Source organism: Melopsittacus undulatus, chromosome 12, assembly GCF_012275295.1.
Source record: "Melopsittacus undulatus isolate bMelUnd1 chromosome 12, bMelUnd1.mat.Z, whole genome shotgun sequence".
NCBI lineage: Eukaryota > Metazoa > Chordata > Aves > Psittaciformes > Psittaculidae > Melopsittacus > Melopsittacus undulatus.
The window spans coordinates 9619717-9638853 of NC_047538.1; the positions used below are offsets into that span (position 1 = coordinate 9619717).

At 59.0% G+C, this 19137-nt stretch overlaps 3 protein-coding genes across 13 annotated transcripts in view; 2 read left to right on the forward strand and 1 right to left on the reverse strand.

The window, feature by feature from the left end:
• NF2 (NF2, moesin-ezrin-radixin like (MERLIN) tumor suppressor) overlaps nucleotides 1-12387 on the reverse strand; it is a 46011-nt gene extending 33624 nt beyond the window's left edge. For 3 of the 6 annotated variants that reach the window (XM_031042496.2, XM_031042494.2, XM_031042495.2), the window contains exons 1-3: nucleotides 12216-12387; nucleotides 1879-2004; nucleotides 753-875 (exon numbers count right to left, since the gene is read on the reverse strand). In XM_031042496.2, coding sequence (XP_030898356.1) covers nucleotides 753-875; nucleotides 1879-2004; nucleotides 12216-12329 — 363 coding nt within the window. In that variant the 5' untranslated portion in view covers nucleotides 12330-12387. The remainder of the gene's footprint in view (nucleotides 1-752; nucleotides 876-1878; nucleotides 2005-12215) is intronic. The other 3 variants (XM_005141748.2, XM_005141749.2, XM_005141747.3) reach the window with 2 other exon arrangements.
• Nucleotides 12388-12812: 425 nt separating this feature from the next.
• LOC117436868 (pleckstrin homology domain-containing family A member 4-like) lies at nucleotides 12813-16377 on the forward strand. Of its 5 annotated transcripts, XM_034068562.1 has the most exons (8): nucleotides 12813-13443; nucleotides 13613-13664; nucleotides 14095-14199; nucleotides 14580-14652; nucleotides 14838-14944; nucleotides 15044-15147; nucleotides 15294-15405; nucleotides 15945-16377. In XM_034068562.1, the coding sequence occupies exons 1-8, from the start codon at nucleotides 13268-13270 to the stop codon at nucleotides 16344-16346; spliced, it is 1131 nt and encodes a 376-aa protein (XP_033924453.1). In that variant the 5' UTR covers nucleotides 12813-13267; the 3' UTR covers nucleotides 16347-16377. The 5 variants fall into 5 exon arrangements, with proteins under 5 accessions (XP_033924453.1, XP_033924451.1, XP_033924450.1 ...); XM_034068560.1 differs by having other exon boundaries at nucleotides 13613-13668; nucleotides 14842-15147; XM_034068559.1 differs by having other exon boundaries at nucleotides 14838-15147.
• A 59-nt stretch (nucleotides 16378-16436) lies between these two features.
• On the forward strand, nucleotides 16437-18880 carry NIPSNAP1 (nipsnap homolog 1). Of its 2 annotated transcripts, XM_034068565.1 has the most exons (10): nucleotides 16437-16533; nucleotides 16847-16974; nucleotides 17083-17128; nucleotides 17329-17423; nucleotides 17686-17756; nucleotides 17849-17989; nucleotides 18105-18136; nucleotides 18231-18325; nucleotides 18415-18498; nucleotides 18586-18879. In XM_034068565.1, the coding sequence occupies exons 1-10, from the start codon at nucleotides 16457-16459 to the stop codon at nucleotides 18648-18650; spliced, it is 834 nt and encodes a 277-aa protein (XP_033924456.1). In that variant the 5' UTR covers nucleotides 16437-16456; the 3' UTR covers nucleotides 18651-18879. The 2 variants fall into 2 exon arrangements, with proteins under 2 accessions (XP_033924456.1, XP_033924455.1); XM_034068564.1 differs by lacking the exon at nucleotides 16437-16533 and having other exon boundaries at nucleotides 16542-16974; nucleotides 18586-18880.
• The last annotated feature ends 257 nt before the right edge of the window (nucleotides 18881-19137 follow it).

Sequence of the window (19137 nt, forward strand, 5' to 3'; positions counted from 1 at the left end):
TTTCCCCTTCTCCTCTGCCTTTGCCATCAGCTTCTGGGATTTCCTCCTGCTCCAGCTCTTTGAAGGCTGTTCTGCAGCGAGGTGAACCTTGCTGTACAGCCGAAGCAGGAAAGAGGCTGCTTGCGTTCTCTTCCAGAGGATGAAATCCCCCTGCTGCACACAAGGATGTTCTCATAGACAAAGGCAGTCACCATCCCTCAGCACAGCCGATCCCCACACCCCATGCAGAGGTGGACTCCAAGGCTGTGTGTGTCACTGCAGCCCACGCTGACAGGTCCATTCCGTTCCCCCCAGCTCTCACACACTACCATTACCCATCACCTGAACATTCCTGAGAGCCGCTTTAGGAGGTCTGCAAGTCTGCTCCAGGCAGACAAACCATCTTTGGCCTATTTTAAGAAGGTTCTGTTGTTGAAGACACTCCCTTTGGAGGGATGTGCACACAATGATAAGGATGCACACTCTGCTGAGCAAGTTTCTGAACCTGGAGCCTTAAAATCATGGAATCACAGAGTGGTTCAGGTTGGAAGGGACCTTGAAGCTTATCCCTATCCAACCCCCTGCCATGGGCAGGGACCCCTTCCACTGGAGCAGCTGCTCCAAGCCCCTGTGTCCAACCTGGCCTTGAACACTGCCAGGGATGGGGCAGCCACAGCTTCTCAGGACAACCTCTGCCAAACTTTCTTGCACTTCTGCTTATCCTGGCTCCTGCACCCCTGGGTTAGACAGCAGTGTCCTGAGAGGGCTCCTACCTGCAGGAAGAACAAGTGCTGTGTGATTTCCTGGACCAGCTCCTCCTCTGCATTCTCAGGATAAAATTTGGCCAGGAAGTGAAAGGTGACGGGCTCCTCTGTTGGGACATCATGATCCAGAACCTGTGGGATACAATAGCCATTCAGTTACTCTTCCCAGCTCCCTCAGTGCTGCCTCTTGGAGCCCAGACACATCTCCCTTCTGTTGAGATCAGCACAACTTTTGTCAAGCACTTTACATCCAGAAGAGAGAAATCAACCTAAATAGTTCAGAAACCACAGCTAAAAAAAGAACCCCAACGTTTCTGACACTCCTAAGGATGCAAGGAAACAGCAGCAGCACAAACAAACAGCATGTGAAATGAGACAGCCAAGGCTGATCCCCACTGCTCTGCACACGTGGGCTCTCCCCAGCAGTGCCGGGTGATGCTGTATCCTGCCAGGCCACCACCCGACCTCCTCCTTGCTTCCCTGCACTGCCTCCTCTTGTATTATTGCAGTGCTGCTCCTCACAACCTTTCTGTTGCCTTGGCACTGCCTGGTTCGGATGAACATCAGTGCAAAGCCTTGCCATGACTCACGAGACACCCAGACCTCCCTCATGGCATCAGTTAGAGGTGGGGTTAGCATCACATCCTCTGGATGCAAACAGAACCACAGCTATTGCCTCCTTACCCACCCCACAGCAACGTGGAGGCTCGTGTATGTGGGAAGCATTTTCTCCCCTATCTCCTTTTCCCTCCTCCCTAACTCTTGTGAACATCTCAGCAGCAGAGCCAAGAGGCAACTTCCCTTTTCCCCTAATGGTTTTCTTATTCAGGGCACAGAAGAGACGTTCAGGTTTCATGCACGTTATAGGCACCCTCAGGTCCAGCATCCCAGCAGGGATGTATCCCACAATGCCTCAAGGGGATTCCATGTGGATGGTCTGAGGCTTCACAGCTCCAAAGGAGCTGGGCTGGGGTATCCCTGCCAGCTCTTCCCAGTTTGACTGACACAGGGATGAGATTTCAATACACTTCACCCGGTTCAATACCAAGCAGAACACAACCTCAGGCACTCAAAGAGGAAGGTACATTCTCCCGTGTCATCCCACACAACTTCCCAAGGGAAATTTGGTTCCAACCTTCTTGTCCATTTTGAGCCAAGCCACCGTATCCTTGATAGTGTACTGAAGCCCAAAGAACCAGGTTTCCCGGAGCCCAAGTGTCCTGCACACCAGATCAAACAGGTCCTTCCCTTTCCACTTCACCTGCAGGAAAGCAAACAGGAAGCAGAGTTAGAAAGATGGATTTCAGAACACCACTTCCATCACCCAAATCCACGCTTCTCTCCCCTCACAAGTCTCAGAGTGTGTGGAGAAGGCATCTAGTACAGATAAGAAAGCATCCTAATGAAGTCAAGAAGCCTGGTTTGGGTTGAAGGGACCTTAAAGCTCATCCAGTTCCAACCTCTGCCATGGGCAGGGACACCTTCCACTAGAGCAGCTTGCTCCAACCTGGCCTTGACATCCCTCCATCTGATCCCATGTGCAGATCACCACCTCCTCCCTCAGTAGGAAACTGAGATGTGATTTCCCCCTTCCAGAAACACCCCTGCAAAGCCCCCGTTTCCTCTGGCACCCCACCAGCACTCAAGAGAGGGACCTGAGGGCTCCTTTTAGGTTCCTTTTGAGCCCCACACTGCTCTGAGCAGCCTGCTTCCAGCAAGAAACAAAAACCACTTTGTGGCTTCAATGCCTGTACCCACAGCCTCAGGAAGCGCTCAGGATCTCCAGTGTCAGCAGAGGTTCTCTCAGATCATGTTTCGGTAGAGTCCAGCTGCATTTGCTGCTGGAAACAGTGGTGACAAAAGGAGCTCCTGCTCAAGGACCGTGTCCTCCGAGCAGTCCTGTGCCTGCATCTCTGCTGCTGCTGAAGTTTGCTCATAAAACCAGGAGGTGTTGGGAGGCAGAAAGGTGAAGAGGGACATAAACCAGATGAATCGAATGTGCCAAAACCACTTTGGTCTTCCATCTGCACGGTGGAAACAATTGCTGGGCCGAGCCATATGGCCATCACTCTAAAGGCCCAGGGCAAAAGGATCTGGGCACATTCTCTTGTCACTACAGCTCAATCTTGGTGCCACCTGGACAGCATCAATATTAATGCTGAGGCAGTGCAGGGCTGGCTCCTGCTGTCCCCAACTGCCACCTCATGGGCACAGCCACCCAGGACCAGCCTGTTCCATGCTGCTGCTTGGATTCAATGAGGGTGGCTTTATTGTCCCCCTTCCCAGGGCACACAATGCACCTGTAACAGCACAAACCCACCACCCCAGAGGCTTGCCACAGCCTCTCTGCCATTCACATCACCTTGAGGTCAAAAGCAGCAGGAGGAGCAAGTTTTGTGGTGCTGTGGTTATGAGTCCCTAATTCCACCCATTTTCCTGGCCTCTGCTCGCCACCAGCTCGGCACAGGAGGGCTCAGCTGCAGAACATCTTTCCCTGGCTATTATGTGAAGAGAGAGGCTAATTTGGGCGCTGAGACAAAACAGAACAAGACACATTTAAAGAGCTCTTTTGTTTCTGCAGGCACATCAAACTGAGCTGCCATCAAAGGGCTGCTTCTTGACTAGAATTGAACCACTCTGCATAAACCCTCCCCGGCTTTTTATCTTCTCCTTCTGCAAAGACATTTCAGGTTGAGAGGAGCCATCAGTGCCTGCACACACACAGCCCTGCACCAAACCTGCCCCAGGACAGCCTCCTGCATGCATCTCCTCTCTGGGCACCGCTCCACATCCCATGGGAGCAGTGTTATGAGCACACACATCCCCCATCTGCGATTCCCACCAGCCGCATTGCTCCACACAGGTACCCAAACCCCATTCCCATTCACCCCACTGCAGTAACAGGCACAACCCAAAGCTTTCCTCCCCAAATGCAAGCAGTTTCAGAGCATTAAAGCAAGAGCTTTGTGTGTTTCCCTTGCAGTTTTAGTTTGGTGGCTGAAGCATTGCTCCTGCAGCTGGATTTTACACTGCTGCTCTATCACCTCACACGTGCGTGTGGCAGGAATAATGTATTTAACATTCCTGCCTGCACAGTGCTAAAGCCTCCGACCATAACGTGGCACAGACATCCTCCCCGAGTGTGCTGAATTACCTTCATTAAAGATATAAATGGAACAGCAGCCACATTTGCTCCAACATACATTTCATTCCACACCTCGGTACTTAAAATAACGATCTGCATTCAAGCGGCAGGCTTTGACAGCTCAACTCCAACTGCTCTGCCGGCCCTCCTCATCCTCACTTCATGGCCTTCGTGTCATTAACTGCCACATTTCCTGCTTGTAAAACCCAGAACCAGCACCCTGAGACAGGAGGGGATGAAGAGAGCGGCTGGGGGACAGGCAGGACGGGGTAGCAGCTCCTCATCCTGTCCTCAGCCAGTAACAGCATTCCCTGCTCTGAAGTGACACCTGAAGCACAAGGATGGTTTTGCAAGGCACTACCAGCTCCTGCCAACAAAGCACAGAGGTTCAGAGCAGAGAACTCTCTCAGTTATGTGCCAGGGAAGCCACAACCACCTGAACCCGGAGCAGAAGGCATCACTTCAGCACCCTCCATGGCAGCTCTGGGCTCTCCCATGAGCACAACCACAGCGCAGGGTGATCGATGTACCCAGGGAGCTGCTGTAGGAATATGTGGAGAGCTGCTTTACAAACAGGGGGAGCACTGCAAGGCTGTTCCTCTGCAGAGCAGGAATTTATGTGCTTTACTAAGTAGGGAGCACTCACGATTTATCAGCAGAGCAGTTTAAGTAAACAGCACTAAACACTGAAAACTCAGCAGCCAGTGGCTCGAATGGAGCCATTCCTGAACGGGTTATTGGCATCATCTTTTTCTCCAAGGGAGACATCGCATTTGGCTTCTCTTAACAGGGTTTGCATTATTTATTAACCTGCACCAAGAGTCATTCCCAAGCAGCAGGCAACAGGACAATTTATTTCAGTGCACAACCTTTCTGTCAAGTTTCACAAGTGCTCCTGAGCCAGCGAGTCAATAAAGCAGCCATGGAACAAGCACAAGGGTTATGGGATCCCCTTGCTGTGGGTGACAAGGAGGGAGGCCGAGCAGTGTAAGAACTGGGTGCCAGAGGGTGCAAGCACCCTGCACAGAGACAGTGAGCGGGGGGGGAAGCGATTCCCAAACCCAGTGGCAGAGGCTGATGCTTGGCTTCCATCCAGGTGGAAAGTGGGGGGTAAAAGGGCTGTTTTAGGCAGTCAGGATCCTGGTTCCTCACGTGAGAAGCTCTCCTAGGCCAACAGGAGGTGCCCAAACTGCAGTGGGCAGAACATGGCTTGCTCTGGGGCAGCAGATGGAGACCTCACCTCCTGTCCCAACCACGCACCACCGGAGCTTCAGGCAGGGGCAGGCTGGGGAAGAAGGGCACCTACAAGTGACTGGAGGACGTTAAGGCAGCACTCGGCAGCTCAGCCCACAGAAAACCCTTCACAGCAGTCCCCCCATAGCCCTCCTCAATGCACGTGGCACAGCCCTGGGCTGACACATGACCTTGACGGAAGGATAACACCCAGAGACCATTTTATTGCACCAATTTACCCTTCAGGAAGGCAGAAAATGGCTTTTCACCTCAGCAGATGGCTTTGGCCAGTGTTAGCTCTGTGCTGGGGGTGAGGAGCGAGCCAGGCCCCTGCTGGGGTGATGTGACAGCCTCAAAGACCAGGCAGAAAAGGGCACCAAGCCCCAGGCAGACGTGTTCAGGCTCCATGTGTGATGTTCTTGCCTTTTAGAAGCAATGAGAGGATGGGAGACCTTTTCACTGAAGATGGGAGAAGGGAGAAGCAGGGGCTGAGCTCCACTAATGCCTGGGAAACAAGGCATCACAGGCTGTATCTACTCATCCCAGCAGGAGATGACCAAACCACCCACCCACAGCAGTTTACAGCTGAAATGGAGGTACCTCAGACTGCAGACCACATTTATTTTACCTGCTGGACTTGAATGATAACAGGAGTGCCACAGACAACCATTTATCTGGGTTTAAAGCCCATTTGGAACAAAGAGGGAATTAAATATGCACTATTCTGGGTTTTTTTCCAACACAAAGTGATGTCAAACACCTTCACTGCCACAAGACAGGGCTGTAAAAGTTATTTTTATTTACTAATGCTACACGACATCTCCATAATGAGCTTTTAATTAAAACCTATTTCTGTTAACCACTGAGGAGGCCAAAAACGCACCCAGGCGTGAGGAGGCAGATGGTGCAGCCAAGCACACTGCGTGGTGTCTGCCCAAGGCAGGGCCAGAGCAGGGGACAGGCACAAGAAGCTGCTGTGGCAATGGCCAGCCAGCACTGAGGACTGCGAGAGATGGAGGGGACAACAAGCAGTGATGTCTTGAAGCCTCCCCTTCCTCCAAGTTGGGTCAAGCAGGACCTCAACACAGGGGAAGGACCCCCAAGAGGTTCAGAGAAGGGAGCTCCAGATTCCTGTGCCAAGATGCACAGGGATGTAATGCCCTGGTGCTGCTGCCCCACAGTCTGCATTACAGCACCTTCTCCTCATCCCAGGGCATGCACAGGAGCATGGGACCCCTTCCACTGGAGCAGCTGCTCCAAGCCCCTGTGTCCAACCTGGCCTTGAACACTGCCAGGGATGGGGCAGCCACAGCTTCTCTGGACACCCTGTGCCAGCGCCTCAGCACTCTCACAGGGAACAGCTTCTGCCTAAGAGCTCAGCTCAGTCTCCCCTGTTCTGGCAGGTTCAAGCCATTCCCCTTGGCCTGTCCCTACAGGCCCTTGTCCCAAGCCCCTCTCCAGCTTTCCTGCAGCCCCTTTAGGCACTGGAGCTGCTCTCAGCTCTCCCCTTCAGGAGCCTTCTCTTGTCCAGGCTGCCCCAGCCCAGCTCTCTCAGCCTGGCTCCAGAGCAGAGCTGCTGCAGGCTCATTTGCTATTAGAGTGCTGCCTCCCAGCTTCCAGCAGATTATTTGCAGGGCTGTTTCCCTGTTCAAGCACTTCTCATTTCAAAAACCAGCACTTGAAAGAAACTGCCTGTGCATAGAAAATAAAAATAACTAAAGAGGTATTAAACAGCATCAAACCCAGTGTCTACACAGCAAAAGAGGAAGATTTTCTGTCCCGAATGCTTCCCCTTCACATCAACACACCTCCCCTGGACTAAGCAGGCTGAGGATGGACAGTGGGTTTTGGACCATCTTTGGAGGGGACTGGGGAACATGGGGTTTCCTATCCAGCTTACAAGGAGCTGCAGTGGGACACCGGGGATCCAGGGAGTGTTTCAGATGCAGGGGAGGCAGAGGGGAGCTACTGAGAATCCGTGTCCACAATCAGCCTTGTGTGACATGTGCAGAGCTGATCTGCACCAAGCAGGACAGTGCTGACAAACTCAGTCCCAAGTGACACTGTTGTGGATTCTGACTTAGGGGGCATAAACCCCTCCATGACCTCAAGTGAGATAAGAGCTCTTACCTGCCACATCTGCTGTAGCAAGAGACAGGCAGCAATGAGACAGCACAGACCCCAGGATCAGGGCAGGAACCAGAGCACTGACCTGACCGCTGGTACCCAGCAATTTCCTGGTGATCATTCTGTAGCTGAGGGCTTTTATTTCCTCTCAGCTTCTCAAGGCAGCTCCTACTGCCCATGGATTCATCTTTTCCACTTACCTTACAGCAGCTCAGCAGCCCCAGAGCTCACTGCCCCTACCAGCACCACCACACTGCTGCTAAAGGTGTAACCAAGGATGGATGGATCCTTATACAACCCCTTCCAAGCATCCTGCAACACAGAGGAAGCTGAGGGCACTCTGCTCCCTGCTTCTTTTCTCTTGCCTTTTTCCTGTGCTGCAGTGACTGGATAGAGCTCAAATCTCAACCCCCATTTACTGCACCAGCTCCTACTCAGAAACTTATTTGGGCACAGATTTTCCACACCAAATCCTGGCTTGCTCCTGGTTCAGAGGATGAGCTTTAGCAGCTGAGCTACACAACAGCCTGCATCTGATGAGAGACTAAAGCTTGGCCACATGCTGCTCAGATGGGGTCTTGCCTACTTACAAGTGAACAGAGAAGCTTTACAACCAACCTTATCTCACTGGCCCTGCAGTGAGTGCAGCGCTGAGCTCAGAAGATCCTTCCAGCCTCTGGACAGAGGAACAGCTTAAGCACTGAAGCAGTAACAGGATGCATGTTTAGACTAGCAAAAACATCACTCCAAACCTGCATCTCCTTGCTGCTGGAGCACTGAAGGTTGGCTGCAAAGCTTTTCCATCCAGTTTTCATGTAAGACCCACAGGAGCTGCTGCTGTCCAAGGACTGTGGATGTGATGCAGCCAAATGCACCTCAGTGAGTGCCCGTCCCTGCAGAGGCTTCAGGCCCACTGTCACACACAGGCTTGATGGAAAGGGTTAAATCAAACACACACCCTTCAGAATCCCAGCTGGGTTTGGGTTGGAAGGGGCCTTAAAGCTCCTCCAACTCCAACCCCTGCCACAGGCAGGGACCCCTTCCACTGGAGCAGCTGCTCCAAGCCCCCGTGTCCAACCTGGCCTTGAACACTGCCAGGGATGGGGCAGCCACAGCTTCTCTGGGCACCCTGTGCCAGCGCCTCAGCACCCTCACAGGGAACAGCTTCTGCCTAAGAGCTCAGCTCAGTCTCCCCTCGGGCAGATTGAGGCTTTCAGGAAAGGTGCTGTGGCTCAGAGACAGCACCAACCCCCCCAACTGACTGCTGCAAGAGGAAGAAATGGGTAAAGACATGCACAAGACCAGAATGAAGATTGCAGTGTTCTCCTATCAGCCAGAGAACTTGGCTCTAGGAGGAGAAAACCCTGCATGCACATCAGTGCATGTGAGACCAACCTGGCCCCAGGCAGCACACCGGAGGGACAGGATGGACAGTGTGGACTCAAGATGTTATGCCAGAGATAACAGATAACCAAGAGGCACCACCGAAACCACCTCACTTTGTCACATCAACCACCTCCATCTGGTTCAGGGTCACCATCAGCAAGTTGCTCCATTGGGGTGACACTAGCAGAGGAGACCACCAGGCATGGCTTGACCTTGGGAAGGTGAAGCAGCCAGGGACTGGTTTAACCCCGGGATTTAAGAGCTATGCAAATGCCTTTCCTTCCTCAAGAGGATCTCAATTAATGAGGTGTGAGGCTCAAACAGCTGCCTGGAGGTAACAGAAAGGAAGACACTCACTTTGTGATTTCCCCAAACAAATTACAAGTGGTTAAAGTGAAAGCCCAACTGTGATTATTGAGCTCCATCGCTGCCTTAGTGAGATTAAAATTTCATTTCTATGAATTATTTCAGATTTAGCTTCAATTTGGAGCCATTATTTGCAGTGCAAACAGATGCAAAGCAGGTTTAATCTCTTCAAATACACAGCTGGGGATATGCACGGGGAAGGTTGAAGAATTAATACAGGAAGAATACAGAGCATCCCTGCAGCGATGGAGGTGTTGGTGGGGTCAGGAGAAGAGAAACAAGAGCTGGGGCTCAGTTTGCACCCAGTCACCTTCAGCCCAGCCCCGAGCACCGGGTCTCATAGCCCATGTTCAGCCCTTGAGGGCTCAGGCCTCTGCTGTCCCTGCCTCGAGGTGAGACTGTCACCTCTGTCCTGCATGGTGGAAGTGGGAGCTCTAAGTGGTGAGAGCCCAGAACACTCCAGAGCTCTGCAGTGAAGCTTAAAGAGTAAAACAAAGAGCAGTTATATTAACCCCACACAGAGAAGCTTTGACTGCTCACCTGGATTTACCAGCAGTGTGATCAATACCTGTCCTGGAAGCCACTGGTTTGAGCTATACTGACAATCAGCATGCACAGGGTCAGAGTCCCCAAAATGGCCTCACACCCCCTGGACCACTCACCAGCTTTTGGAGAAGGAAAAGGGGATGGAAGCAGCATGGTAATGCTCAAGCGAGGCTGTGAGTGCAGAGGCAGGGCAGGGAGATGAGCAGAGGCTTTGTGATGGGGCAGAGGGGGGCCAGGGACCTCTGAAAGCAGACAGGACAGAGCATGTGGCAGGGTGACAGAAATGAGCCTGCTCTGCCTCAGCTGCAGCCTCTGCTTGCCCAGGACCTGCACCCTGGCATGTGGGGGATGTAGGAGGGAGCAGCAACTTCCAACTGCCCCATCCTGCTCTGAGCACCCACCTCACAGCTCCTCCAATGGCTGCTGGGCAGGACAAGGCCCTTTGGATGGGCAGCCTGGGATGAAGCTGAGGTGTCAGCCTGGCTCAAGCAGCAAAACCATCCTGCCCCCTTCCTCTGCCTGCTCAGCTGCTCTTTACCACGGGCTCTGAAGCCCAAAGCAGGGAGCAGGCTCCAGCACCAGGTACACAACAAAACCCAACCAGAGGCACAACCCTGAGTCTACAGACTCCCAGTGGAATTGCTGAGCTCCCCCGGAGGTGCTGCCTCCAGAGAGCAGCAATGGCAGGGGACAAGCACACGAAGCCAAGAGGTGGCAGGGAGCAGAATGCCCCCAGGAGCAAGCTGCCAATGAGATCTCCATCCCTGTCAGCACGAGGTACCATTGCCAGCTCACAAAATGCATCTCAAGAACCCCCAAGCAGCACAAGCAAGATTCCTGCTGCACCTCCTGCACTAATGCTCTTCTGATGGGTTTCCCCTCCCCAGCCTCCAGGAATTCTCCTTCCCATCCAAAAGGACCCACCACACCATGCCTGGGCTCCCCATGCTGCTCGCTCCGCTCCCACCTCACCCTGCAAACCTTGGGATAGGGGCTGGATCCCTTCAGGAGCAGCATGGTCCCTTTCCTCTTGAACTTTCTGGTAGGAAAGCCAAGCCCACCACAGGCACAAGCTCTGCTCCTGGCTCCAGGTCTCACCATGGTGAGGACCACAGCAAGCCCTTCCCATGGCCACTGTCCCATCCCACCTCCTGCCTCACCTGTGACTGGAGGCCACAGGGTGTGCCTGATCCAACCTCAAGCCTTGGGTTTGGGGTGTTGCTGCAGACTCAGCAAGCCAAGAGCTTTCCTCAGAGCCCTGTGGGACAAAGCTGAGGACAGAGGCCTGGCCAGGGGGCTGGGCTGCTTGAACAGCACTGGAGTTCAGCACACACCTCACCTGCCCCAGCCCCATCTGCATCCCAACGACTTCCTCTGGGAAGGGCATCACCTGAATCCCCAATGCCAGGAGGCCACATCCCTCAGGCACCAGCTCCAACAGGACCATACCCACAGCTCAGGAGCTCCCAAAGGGCTGGCAAATCCCACCTGCAGCAATCACAGAATCATAACATAGTTTGGGTTGGACAGGACCTTAACATCATCCAGTTCCAACCCCCCTGCCATAGGCAGGGACACCTCACACTAAACCATGGCACCCAAGGCTCTGTCCAACCTGGACTTGAACACTGCCAGGGATGGAGCATTCACAACCTCCCTGGGCAACCCATTCCAGTACCTCACCACCCTCACAGTAAAGAATTTCTTCCTTATATCCAGTCTAAACCTCTGCTGTTTAAGTTTCAACCTGTTACCCCTTGTCCTATCACTACAGTCCCTAATGAAGAGTCCCTCCCCAGCATCCCTGTAGGCCCCTTTTGGGTTGGAACCTCCCCAAGAAGTCATCAGGAGAGGCACAAGTTGGGGGGTCAAATCCCACCTGAGAGCACTGCCTTATCCCTGCACAAATCCCTCATCCCAGCACGAAACAAGCGGCCACATCGTTAAGGAAACACATAAGAACTGACTTTTCACCACACATTATCGCTGGCACACTTGGAACAACCAGGCAGGAACAGAGCCAGGCCACTCAAACCCTCCTGGAAGCGTCATGGGCACAAGCGCTGCCCAAACTAAATCCTGAATCCCTAAGAAGGGCAGAGCTGCCAACAGAGCAAGGAACCCCCAGTACCAGCCGCCCCTGCTCACACACGGGAATCCCACCACGCCCGGGGCCAGGCTCCTGGAACAGGAGCCATTGAATGGAGTGAAGCTGGGTGGAGGTCGCTCTGCACGGTCCCATCCTTCCATCCCAGCACAGAACACAGCAACGACCAACGAGACCCGCACGCAGCGGGAGGAGGCACCAGGACCCCCCCCTCCTGCCCTCGGGCCGGAGCTGGGAACTGCCAGGAACGTGGAAAACTCCTTCCTGTGTGTTTGTGGAGCGCTTTCAGTGGATCCTCACGGATCTAAGCCTGGCCAAGAGGGATACTGCGAGCCCCGGCCTCCTCGGGACAGCCGGTAGCACACAGAGGGTGACTTGAGCTGTGACAGCGGGATAAGCATGGGTTGTAACCGGGACAAACCTGAGTTATAACCGGAACAAACCCGGGCTACAACCGGGACACACCTGGATCAGAACCGGGATAACCCTCGGCTCCAGCCGGAATAAACCCCACAGCCGGGCCTGGCCCCGCTGCCGGCCCACCTCAGTGACCCCACGTCACCTCGCAGCTGAACTCCATCTCGGCGTCCATGGTGGCGATGCGCACGGTGAACGTCTTGGGCTGCTTCCTCTTGAGCGAGCTGAAGCTCATGCGGGACGCGATGGCCCCGGCCATGGCGGGGTACCTCAGCGCGACGGCACCGCCATGGCGCGCCCGGCCCTCCTGCCCTCCTCCCCGGCAGCACCGCCCTGCGCCCGCCCTTGCCGCGACGCTATTGGTCCACAGCCGCTCTGGTCCCGCCCTCACCGCGAGATCAACCAATAGAAAAGCACATGATGGGGGTCGCATCTGTGATTGGGGGAAGTGGATGTCTCTCAAATGAGTGGTTGGGGAAGCAGCGCCCTCTTGTGGAGGGAGAGGCAGGTTGCACGCCGCTCACTGGCCTGTGGCGCATGCGTGCGGCGGGGTGGGGACGGGCGCTAGGACCCTGCAGCACGAACCGGGGGCTCCCGGGGGTCCCGGTCCCTCCCCGGATCCCGGCTCTGCCGCAGCGGCTCTGGTCCTGCTCCGGGCACCGGGAGGGGCCGAGCCCGAGGGAGGGGGCTCGGGAAGGAGGGGACAAGGGGCGGGACCGGGGCTGGGACAGGGACGGGAGCAGGGACAGCGGCACCGGGACAGAGGGATAGGGCTGGGAACGGGATCGGGACAAGCGGACTGAGATAACGGGACCGGGATCAGAACCGGGACAAGGGACGGGGCTGGAAGCGGGACGCCGGGACCAAAGACAGTGGGACTGGGAGAAGTGAACCGGAACAACGGGGAGGGACTGGGACCGAGACTGGAGCAGGAACAGCAGCACCGGGACAGCGGGAAGGGTCTGGGACAGCGTCCGGGACAACGGAACAGGACTGGGACGGGAACCGGGACAAAGAGACTGACACTGAGCTGAGATAACGGGACGGGAACCAGGACAAGGAACGGGACTCGAACAGGGACGCCGGGACTAAGACAGCGGGACTGGGACAGTGGAACGGGAGTGGAACCAGGACAACGGGGCCGTGGCAACAGGACTGGGACCGGGATAGAGGGACAGGACCGGGACTAAAACCAGGATGAGGACAGCGGCACCAGGAAAAGCACAAAGGGACCGGGACAACGGGATCGGGACAACAGGACGGGACCGGAGCCAGGGCAGCGGGACGGGACTTGGGCTGGAGCCGGGGCTGGGACAACGGGACCGGGACAACGAGACGGGAACAACGGCACCGGGACCAGCACCGGGGCCGCGGTACGGGGCCAGGACTGGGTCGGGGCCGGGGGTACCGGGCAGGGCTGAGCCCCCCCCCGCTCCGCTCCCCCCCCCGGCCCGTCCGCCCCCGCCTCGGGGAGAACGGGGCCTCTGTGCCCGCGGACAATGGGGGCATTGACGGGGCGCGGCCCCCCCCGTGTCCCCGCAGCACCCCCATGGCAGGAGCCGACGGGAGCCCCCCCGCGGGCCCGGACACCCCGGTGGGTACGGGGGGGATTGGGGGTGCCCGGGGTACGGGTATGGGGAGGTACCGAGGACAATGGGAGCTGGTGGGGGGGGGGGGGGGGTCAAGGGGAGCTGTGTGTGGGGGGGGGAAATGGGGGCTGGATGAGGGCAGGGGAAGCTATGGGGGGGCAATAAAGTTTAGGGGGCTATGGGAGGCAATGGGAGCTATGGAGGATCAATGAGGGCGGAATGAGGGCAGGGGAAGCTATGGGGGGCAATAGGTGCTAAGGGCACCCAAGGGTACTATGGGGTGCTGGGAGACCCGTGGGACGCTATTGGGGGGTGTAGGGAGGGGCCAGGGGAGCCCTGGGGGGGTTACTGTGGGATGGGGGGGGGCGGGGAGGAAGCCGGGGGGTCGGGGGGGGGGGCTCCGGAGCCCCCGCCCTTGGTGAAGCCTCTGCCCAGCCCTGCCGGGCCGTGCCGCGGGTCCATGCCTTCGGGAAGGGGGGGCAGGCGCTGCGCAGGGACCCCCGCGCCCCCCCCGCCATGCGGGGCTGGCTGCGCAAGCAGGTGGGCCTGAGGGGGGGGCTGTGGGGCTTGGGGGCTGCGGGGGGATGTGGGGTTTGGGGGTGATGGGGTGGGAGGGGTTTGGGGGGGCTGAGGGGGGAGGGTTGGATATTGGGGGGGAGTGGGTTGGGGGTTATGGGGGGCTGGGGGGATGAGGTGAGGATATGGGATGTGGGGGGTCCTCAGTGGTGGGGGATCGCGTTGGGGGTCTGGGGTGTTGGGGGTCTGTGGTCGGGTTACAGGATGCGGGGGGTCTGGAGTGGGGGTGCTGTGGGGTTACGGTGTTGGGGGCATCAGAAGGGGTTTGGGAGTCCCCGGGAGTGAAGGGTTTGGGGGGGCTCAGCCCTATGCTTCCTCCGCCCCCCCCCCCTCCCCCGCCCCAGGACAGCTCCGGGCTGCGTCTGTGGAAGCGGCGCTGGTTTGTGCTGGTCGATCTCTGCCTCTACTACTACAGGGGTGAGAGGGGCCTGGGGGCACCCGGGGCCCTGTGGAGGTTGGGGGTCCATGGGGAGGGCATCAGAGATCCTTAGGGATTGGGGTCCCTGGGGGGCTGAAGGAGTCGGGCGGGGTGGGAAGGGTGCTGGGGGGTCTCAGGGTGCTGATGGGGTCCCCCCCATTGAGACCCCTCTGATCCCCCCCAGACAGCAGCGAGCAGCGAGTGCGGGGCGGACTCCCCCTGCCCGGCTACGAGATCCGCGTCCTGCCCCCCGCACCCCGCGCCCCGCACGCCCCCCAATTCCTCTTCACGGTCAGCATCGCCCCCTGGAGCCCCACAGCCCTATGGGGCAGGGGGCGGGGAGCATACAGAGGGTCCGGATCCCTCCACCATGGGCACCCCCGTCCCCAGGCCGAGCACCCCGGGATGCGGACGTACTGCCTGGGGGCCGAGACCCCCGAGGAGCTGAATGCCTGGGTCTGCGCCCTGCGCCGGGGGGCATCGCCCCTGCCCCGGTGAGGGGGGGAACAGGGGGGTGGGGCCATGGGGGGGGGGGGGGGCTGAAGTGGGGGGTTTGTGGGCTTTGGGGAGGGGGGCAGAGAGGGTTTTTGGGGGGGTCACAGTGGTTTGGGTGTATTTAATCCATCAACCCCTGTGCCAGCTCCCCACAGGAGCCCCGGGGTGCGGGACCCCCGTCCCCCCCGTTACCCGCTCGGTGCCCCCCCCTGCACCCTCCTTGCTGCACGTCCGGCCCTCCGCTGCCCCCCAGCAAGGTGAGCACTGAAGGGGGGGACCCCTCTGTTTAACCTGCCCCATGGTGACCCCCAGAGCAGCCTCCTGCCCCCCATCCTGTGGCACTTGGGGGCTGGAGTCTTCACCCCCCAACCTAACACCGAGTGCCCCCCCCGCTGCTCTGACACCCTCTGCCCTGGGGTCCCATCGGTACTGGGTGTCCCCGGGAGCAGCACCCCCACACCCCGGCCACCCCTGTGCCCCACAATGGGTGTCCCCCTATCCCATAGCAGAACACCCAGGGGACCCCAAACCTGCCCTGCCTTAGCAGGGCACCCCAATGTATCCTCCCTGGGGGGGAACCCACCCCCATACAGACCCCATATAATAAACCCCTCCAGCAGTGGGGGTCTCCTCCCTTCCTACCCCCATCCCGCTCCCCAGGGTGTGGGGCAGGGCGAGGGGGCTGTGGTGTGCCCGGGGGGAGATATGGGGAGCCCATGGGGCGGGCGGGGGGTGCTATGGGGCAGCTGTGGGGCAGGGCGGACCCCGCACCCTCACGCAGGTGTCCGCACCCCAGGAGGAGGCCCCGGCCCAGGGTGGGCGCTGCGGGACCCACAGCACCGCGCACGGGGGGTCCCGGACCGGCTGCGGGGCGCCCGAACCCGCGGGAACCGCTGACCACGCCCCCCGGCCACGCCCCGAGCTGACCACGCCTCCAATGGGGAGGAGCCAGCGGGAGCCGCGCGGGCGGGACGCAACGGAGCACGACACCTTTGTCAATCAGACGCCGGCTTCTCCAATGGACTTCTCTGATTGGCTGCTGCCCTTCCAAGGCACCGCCTGTCCGCCAGCAGCAGCCAATGAGGCGTCGCGGAGGGCGCAGGAGGGGATGAGTGGGCGGGGCTCTCAGCGAGAAGGTGTGGCCGGGAGAGGGGCTCGGCGGCCAATCAGAATCACCCTTCTGCAAGCCAGCTTCTGAGGGAGGGGCGGGGGCGCCACGCCCCTGGTGGGCGTGGTCGTATCGGAAGGGGGCGTGATCGGACTGAAAGGGGGCGTGGCCAGCGCAGTCCCCGCCCGGTGCGGGGGAAGATGGCGGCGGCAGTGGCGCTGCGGCGGCTGCGGTGGGGCTGTGGCCGTGGCTGGGTCGGGGCCCCCCCCGGAGCGCGGTGAGTGGGGCCTGGCCGGGACCCCCGCTTCCAGCTCGCCCCGTGCCCCGGTCCCCCCGTTGGTCCCTGCAGGCCGGGCCGGGCGCAGGGCTCCCCCGCCGCTGTTAACGCCTCCCTGTCCGGGCCCCATGGGCAAAGGTCCGTCCGAGCAGCGCGGTCCCGTCCGGGCATCACCGGGGCTGAACGTGACCCCCGGGGCTGGGCTGGGGCTTTCCCCACGTCGTCCTCCCCCCCCCATCAAATGGGTCTGGATGGAATGGATCCCCCGCTGTGGGTCCCGGTGGGTCCCCGGTGCTGAGCCGCTGTCCCTTAGGGGGTACTCGCAGGACGCCGAGGGCAGCTGGTTCCGCTCCCTCTTTGTGCACAAGGTGGATCCCCGCAAGGACGCGCATTCCAACCTGCTCTCCAAGAGGGAGACCAGCAGCCTCTACAAGATCCAGTGTGAGTGCCCCAAGGCGGCCACGGGGCTGGGGCGCTCCCCCCATCACCCATGGGGGACCCCCCCCGGTCCAGCCCCAGCCTGGCAGCCGCGCTGTGCTCTCCCCGCAGTTCACAACGTGAAGCCGGAGTGCCTGGATGCCTACAACGGGCTGACGTGAGCCCAGCACCGGGGCTGCTGCGGGAGGGATTGGGCTGTGCCCCGCTCCTTGCCTCGCTTCCCTCCCTGTGGAATGGATGCATCCCCCCAGAGCTGTCCCCGCCCGTACCCCTCGGGCTGGGGGAGCAAACGGGGCTATCGGGGGTGTTTTGGGGTGGTGCAGCCCCCCCCCAGCTCCGTTTTCTGTGCTCCCATAGAGAGAAGGTGCTGCCCAAGCTGCACTTGGACCCTGACTACCCCTGTGACCTGGTGGGCAACTGGAACACTTGGTACGGGGAGCAGGACCAGGCAGGTGAGGGCAGCGCCAGGGGCAAAGACCTCGGCGCACCCTGGGGTCTGGGACACGAAGGGAGAGGTTCTGGAGCCGCTGGGTGGGCTCCGGGGGTGCTCTCCCCATCCCGTCCCTATCTGCATCCCCATCCCACCCCCATCTGCATCCCTGTCCCATCCCATCCTCATCCCTGTCCCATCCCATCCACATCCACATCCCCATTCCATTCTCATTCCATCTCCATCCCCATCCCATCCCCATCCTGCTCTCTCCTCACTCCCAGTGCACCTCTGGCGCTTCTCCGGTGGGTACCCAGCACTCTCGGACTGCATGAACAAGCTCAAGCAGAATCAGGTACCACTGGGATCAGGGTAGGGGGGAGCAGCTTGGGCTCCCCCCATCACCTCTGCCTGACCCCTCCCCCCCGCCCTCGGTTCTGTCCCCAGGAGTACCTGGAATTCCGCAGGGAGCGGAGCCGGATGCTGCTGTCCCGCAGGAACCAGCTGCTCCTGGAGTTCAGCTTCTGGAATGAGCCCCTGCCCCGGCAGGGACCCAACATCTACGAGCTCAGGACCTACAAGCTGAAGGTGAGACCCACAGAGGGAGGGTCCTGCTTTTTTGGGGGGGAGCAGCCCCCAAATCCCTCTTGGAGCAGATGAGGTCTGGCTGCTCCCTCTGGTTCCTTTTCTCCTCTGTTTCTAGCCAGGGACCATGATTGAATGGGGCAACAACTGGTGAGTGGTGGCTGTGCTGGCACACGAGGTGGGAAGAGGTCCCCCTGGATCAAGGGGGGGGCTCTTTGGGAATCTCCCCCCGTGTTGCCCCCAGGGCTCGGGCCATTAAGTACCGACAGGAGAACCAGGAGGCTGTGGGGGGGTTCTTCTCCCAGATCGGGGAGCTGTACGTCGTGCATCACCTCTGGGGTAAGGGGTCCTTGTCACCCCGGGGGTACCCCCACTGCAGGGGCTGGCTTGGGAGGGCCCTGGGTACCAGCTCCATCCTCTCCATACAGCCTATAGGGACCTGCAGTCCCGGGAGGAGACGAGGAACGCGGCTTGGAGGAAGACGGGCTGGGATGAGAACGTGTATTACACGGGTGAGTGGGGACCCCTCTGCTTTGGGGACCCCCCCCCTTTGCATTGGAGACCCCCATTCCTGACCAGTCTCTTCCTTCCTTTCCCAGTCCCGCTGGTCCGGACCATGGAATCCCGGATAATGATTCCCATGAAGATCTCACCCCTGCAGTGAGGGGGGGTCTGCCTGCACCCCGAGGGGCTCCCTCTCTGCCTGCACCCCAGCTTCTGCTCTCCTGCCCCCCCCCCATTGTGGGGTGCTCTGGGTTGGGGGGGATGGATGCAGGCACGGAGGGGAAGGGGTGAGCCCCGCATCCTGCAGTGGGTCCCCATGTGGGGCAGAGGCTGGCGCTGCAGTGGGGGGGCAGAGGTTTGGGGGTGTCTTAATTCCTTCTGATGGGCCCCGTGGGGGCCGTGTCGCCAATTAAATATTGACCATGCCAAAGCCTGGCCCCCTGGGGGGAGTGGGGCTGGGGGGGGGGCAAATTGGGGTGCTCCAACGCCCCCTGGCGTGGGGAGCAGAGCCCCCAGCCTGGTGTCAGCCACAGGTACCCCCTGTACCAGAAACCCCCCTTGCTTTGGTGCCCTGGTACTGCCCGGTCACCCCCAAAACCCTCTATGTGACATCAGGGACCCCAAAACCCCCCGAGTGACATCAGGGA